The sequence below is a fragment of the Sarcophilus harrisii genome, chromosome 1 (assembly GCF_902635505.1).
Source record: "Sarcophilus harrisii chromosome 1, mSarHar1.11, whole genome shotgun sequence".
In the NCBI taxonomy this organism is placed as follows: Eukaryota; Metazoa; Chordata; class Mammalia; order Dasyuromorphia; family Dasyuridae; genus Sarcophilus; species Sarcophilus harrisii.
Genome location: NC_045426.1, coordinates 659,810,040 through 659,815,549, shown reverse-complemented (window position 1 = coordinate 659,815,549; position 5,510 = coordinate 659,810,040). Strand labels below are relative to the sequence as shown.

The 5,510-nt window shown below is 34.2% G+C and overlaps 1 protein-coding gene across 1 annotated transcript; it reads right to left on the bottom strand.

Annotated features, from left to right (window-relative positions):
- Positions 1–3,105: 3,105 nt before the first annotated feature.
- Positions 3,106–4,132, bottom strand: LOC116421418 (olfactory receptor 1361-like). Its single transcript, XM_031950848.1, has one exon. The coding sequence runs from the start codon at positions 4,130–4,132 to the stop codon at positions 3,191–3,193; it is 942 nt and encodes a 313-aa protein (XP_031806708.1). The 3' UTR covers positions 3,106–3,190.
- Positions 4,133–5,510: the final 1,378 nt, after the last annotated feature.

Sequence of the window (5,510 nt, the reverse complement as noted above, 5' to 3'; positions counted from 1 at the left end):
ACACACCCTCCAACATTCATCATTATATTTTCCTATCATCTTAGCCAATCTGACCGTTATGTAGTGGTACTTCAGAGTTGGTTTAATTTGCATTACTCTGATCAATAGTGATTTAGAGCATTTTTTCATATGACTAGATATGTTTTTAATTTATTTGCCTGAAAATTGTCTGTTTCATATCTTTTGACTATTTATTAATTGGAGAATGGCTTGTATTCTTTTTTATTAAAGCTTTTTGTTTTTCAAAACATCTGTGTGGACAGTTCTTCAACATTAGCCCTTGTAAAACCTTGTGTTCCAATTTCCCTCCTTCCTCCACCATTATCCCTAGATGGCAAATAGTCCAATATATGTTAAACATGGTAGAAATATATGTTAAATCCAATATATGCATACATATCTATACAATTATTTTGCCACACAAGAGAAATCAAATCAAACCAAAAAAAATGAGAAAAAAATAAAATGCAAGCAAACAACAACAAAAAGAGTGAAAATACTATGTTGTGAAGCACACTCAGTTTCCACAGTCCTCTTTCTGGGTGTAGATGGCTCTCTTCATCACAAGATCATTGGAACTGGTCTGAATCACCTCATTGTTGATGAGAGTCATGTCCATCAGAATTGATCATCATATAATTTTGCAGTTTCCATGTACAATGATCTTCTGGTTCTATTTCACTTAGCATCAGTTCATGTAAGTCTCTTCAGGTCTCTCTGAAATCATCCTGCTGATCATTTCTTATAGAAAAATAATATTCCATAACATATACCATAACTTATTTAGTCATTCTCTAATTAATGATCATCCACTCACGTTCCAGTTTCTTGCCACTATAAAAAGGACTGGAATGGTTTGTATTCTTACTACTCTGAATCAAATTCTATATATCAAAATCAAATTCTAGATATTTTCAAAATAAGCCTTTTATCAGAATCCTTGGATGTAAAGATGTTTCCCATTTTTCTTCTTTCCTTCTAATCTAGTCTGTGTTGGTTCTGTTTGTACCTTTTAAATTTAATAAAATCAAAATTATCCATTTTGCATTTCATACTGTACTCTAGTTCTTCTTTGGCCATAAATTCCTTCCTTATCCAGATATCGGAGAGGTAGACTACACTTTGTTCTTATAATTTGCTTATAGTATCACTCTTTATGTCTAAATCATGAATCCATTTTGACTTTATTTTGGCATAGAATGTTAGGTATTGATCAATGCCTAGTTTCTGCCATACTATTTTCCAATTATCCCATCAATTTTTGTCAAATACTGAGTCCTTCTCCCAGAAGCTTGGGTATTTGGATTTATCAAAGGTTAGATTACTATAGTTATTAACTATTCTATCTTGTGACCCTAACCAATTCATCTACTTCTTAGCTAGTACCAAATTGTTTTGTTGACTGCTGCTTTATAGTATAGTTTTATATCTGGTACAGGTAGCCCACTTTCATTTGCATTTTTTCATTAATGCCTTTGAAATTCTTGACCTTTTGTTGTGTTTGAACATTTTTGTATGAATAAAATCAACCCAGATAGAATTGGAATAGATCAGGATAATGGGGAAACATTTGAATTTATTAAAGAAAATGCCACTGAGATCCAAAATATTTAGGGAATTGAGAAAAGATTTACAACACAAACTATATCCTCCAAGATAAAAGGATCAAAAGATAAATTATTTTTCTAAACAAGAATTGTTAGTTATAAATGACCTCAGGAAAACATATGCCCATTCATGGGCAAGAATACTAAACAGTTTCACCTAACAGTCTGAAAATTTGGAAATATAACCAAACACCCTCCCCCCGAAAATGATGATGTATGGAAAAATTGTGAGAAAACAGTCATTCCATTTGATAGAATACAAAAGAGTCCAAATGTGGTGATTTAGACTTTAGGGGAAAAGGGAAAAGAGAATAAGAATTTTTAAAGAAACTACTATTGTGACAGATACTGTGCTTCTTTTAAATTTAAAAATGTTACATCAAACGCACATTACTTTCTACTTTGAAATTTCATACTTTATTTATTTATCTGTTTTGGGCAAGACATTGGGGTTAAGTGATTTGCTCAGAGTTACACCCTTAGGAAATGTCAAGTGTCTTATGCTGGATTTGAACTCAGATATTGCTGACTTGAGGACAAGTGTTTTATCCACTGTGCAATATAGCTGCCTATATACTTTATTTACAAGGACAAACTAGATAAAGGAGTGATGGATCTTTAGTACTGTATATTTAAATATAAATATCTATTAATTGCTGCTCCTTTTCTCATTGTCTCACATCTACCACTATTTCTCCTTTCATTGCTGTCTCACATGATGAGGTGACCCTTTATCTTGACAAAACCAATCCCTTTATGTACATAAGAAATCTTATTCCATTACATCTTTATTGGCATATTTCCTCCTCTACCATCTCTGCTCTTTCATTTGTATTTAAGCTTTCACTATCTACTAGATCATTACTTCATAATATGTACTTAAAAATGATAATTTCCTGTTATCTGAAATATTTTTTAATTTAATGAAAGTAACTAATACAATGATGACTTAAGATGGTACCTATAATATTCCATGTTCAAAGTCTTCCAATATATGTAAAGAAGAGACAGTGGTACATTTCCCCAATTGTTTCTTATAATTTTACCAAATTTAAGTTTTCCCCTTCTCATTTACATGATCAGAGTGATTTTGAAGAAATTTTTTCTCCTTTGCTCTACTTTGCTCTACTTTAGTTTCTAAGAGCATTTCTATTTTTGTCTAAACTCTTTATTGTCAGCTTTTCTTAGAAAATAGATGGGTATGTCTTGAAATTAGGAAGACTTGGGTTCAAGTCCATCTCTCACAATGGAGAGTATTCAATGTTCTAGTCAAGAAAGCCTGTAAATTGCAGAATTTCATTTTTTGTCTAGCTCTAAAAAGTACTCCCTATGTAGTTGCAGCTTCATCCCCCAGATTAGGAAACTGAGGCACAGGAAATGAGGTGATTGCTCAGCTAAAAAGTGGGTTTAACCAGATGGAGAAACAAACTGCCTATGATCTTTTTATCTTAGTATATCACCACTAGTTTAGATAAGAGGTGAGAAAAAATGTTACTCATACAGTCTATTTTATTCAAAATTTTGAAAAATTATTAGATAATTGCTTGAGACACAGGCATCCAGGCCCAGAAGGACATCAGTTATCATAGGGAGAGGCCTGGTTTTCTGATGAAAAGCATCTTCAGGGCTCTTTTCATATCATTATTCCTTAGGCTGTAGATGAAAGGATTCAGCATGGGGGTTACTACAGTGTACATCACAGCTGATGCAGTGTCCTTTTGGGCAGTATGGGTGGATGTAGGGTTGAAATACACTCCAATGATTGTTCCATAGAAGAGACAGACCACAGCTAGGTGAGACCCACAAGTGTTGAAAGCTTTCTTTTTCCCATGAGTTGATGGGATCTTGAGGACTGCAATGAAAATACGTGTGTAGGAGATGAGGATGCCAATAAAAGGCATGACAGCGGTCAGTCCTCCTACTGTGTAGACCATCAAGTCATTGAGCAAGGTGTCTGAGCAGGCCAACCTTATGACAACACTGAGATCACAGAAGAAATGAGGTATTTCATTGTGGCCACAGAATGAAAGTCGTGTCAGGGACGCTGTGTGAATCAGGGCATCAATACAGGCCCAAAACCAGCACACTCCTACTAGACGGGCACAGACTTTTTGGGTCATGATCATGGTATAGTGTAATGGGGCACAGATGGCCACATAGCGGTCATAGGCCATGGAAGCAAGGATAATACTATCTAATCCTGCAAACCAGCTGAAGAAGAACACTTGTGTCAGACACCCAATGTAAGAAATTGCTTTATTTCCAGATATGTAGTTAACCAACATCTTGGGGACAGTGCTGGATGTGAAGCAGATGTCAACAAGAGACAAATTGCTGAGGAAGAAGTACATGGGGGTGTGAAGGTGGGAGTCAGTTCTAATGGCCAGAATGATGAGCAGGTTCCATAGCACTGTGATTAGGTACATAACTAGGAATAAGATAAACAGAAGCCTCTCCTGTTCAGGTTTGTTTGAAAGGCCCAGGAGGATGAACTCAGAAATGCTTGTTTGATTTCCTCCTTCCATGAGCCTGTTGGAAAAGAGGATGACATTAGAATAGTCAATTTAAAGTTGGTTTGAACATTTTTGTATCAATAAAATCAACAAAGAATTGGAAATTAAATGGGAGAGTGGGAAAATGTTTGATTGAATTAAAGAAAATATTATTGCTAATAATATGAGATCCAAGATATTTAGGGAATTGAGAAGAGATTTATAACATAAAGGATATTTTCCAACAATACATATAAATATTTTTCTAAACAAAAATTGTTAGGCAGAAATGACATTGGGAAAACATGGCTAATAATATTCTACAATTTCACTTCAAACTCTGAAAATTTGCAAATGATAAATGATACAAATGGTGACTATTGGAAACATTTTGGGAAGATACACATTCCCTTGTTGATAGAGTGCAAAGGAATCCAAATGTAGCGATTTAGACTTTGGGGGAAAAGAGAGAAGGGAATTACCATTTATTAAGAATCTACTATTGTGTCAGGCATTGTGCCACACACTTTAAAAATATTACATTATTTGATCTTACTTTGAAAAGTTATACTTTATTTATTTTGGGTGAGGCAATTAGGGTTAAGTGAATTGTACAGAGATACACAACTAGTGTTAAGTGTCTGTCCTTGAATTTAAACTCAGATATTTCTGACTTCAAAACCAGTGCTTTATCCACTGCACCATATAGATGCCATTACATATAGCTGCCATTGTAACTTATTTAAAAATTTGAACTAGATGAAAGAGTGATAGATCTTTAGTACTGTATATTTAAATAATATTTTATGGGAAGAAATCTAAGAACCAGATAAAGGAAGCATGGTGGATTGAATTATCATCTCTATGAAAATGATTCTCAAACCTATTTATCTACCTCTAACTTCTCCCTTGATCTCACTAGGCTTATATCACCAGTTGCCTATAGGAAATCTCAAACATGTCCAAAATAGAATTTGTCATCTTTCTCCTAAAAACTTCCTTTCTTCCCAGTTTTCCTGTTTCTATTGAGCATCCTACTTTCCTACGTTCATAATTTCTACTTTCTATCATCCCACTACATATCCAGTATGTAGCCAAGTCCTGATGATTTCATCTTCATAATATCTCTCTTATACACCTTCTTCTCTATTCTCACCCTTCCAGCACTTTGGTGAAGCCTTTAATTACCTCATATCTTGACTATTGCAAATACTTGCTTGTTGATTTCTCTACTTCTTTTCTTCTCACTCTAGTTCATCTATCATTAAGCTGTCAACATCATATCTACCCCTTATTTAACAAATTCACATGGTTTCCTATTACCTCCAGGATAAAATGGAAATATATTTTTTTTATATGTTAAGTCCTTCATACTCTGGCCCTCTCCCTTCTTTTCAGTCTTCACACACCA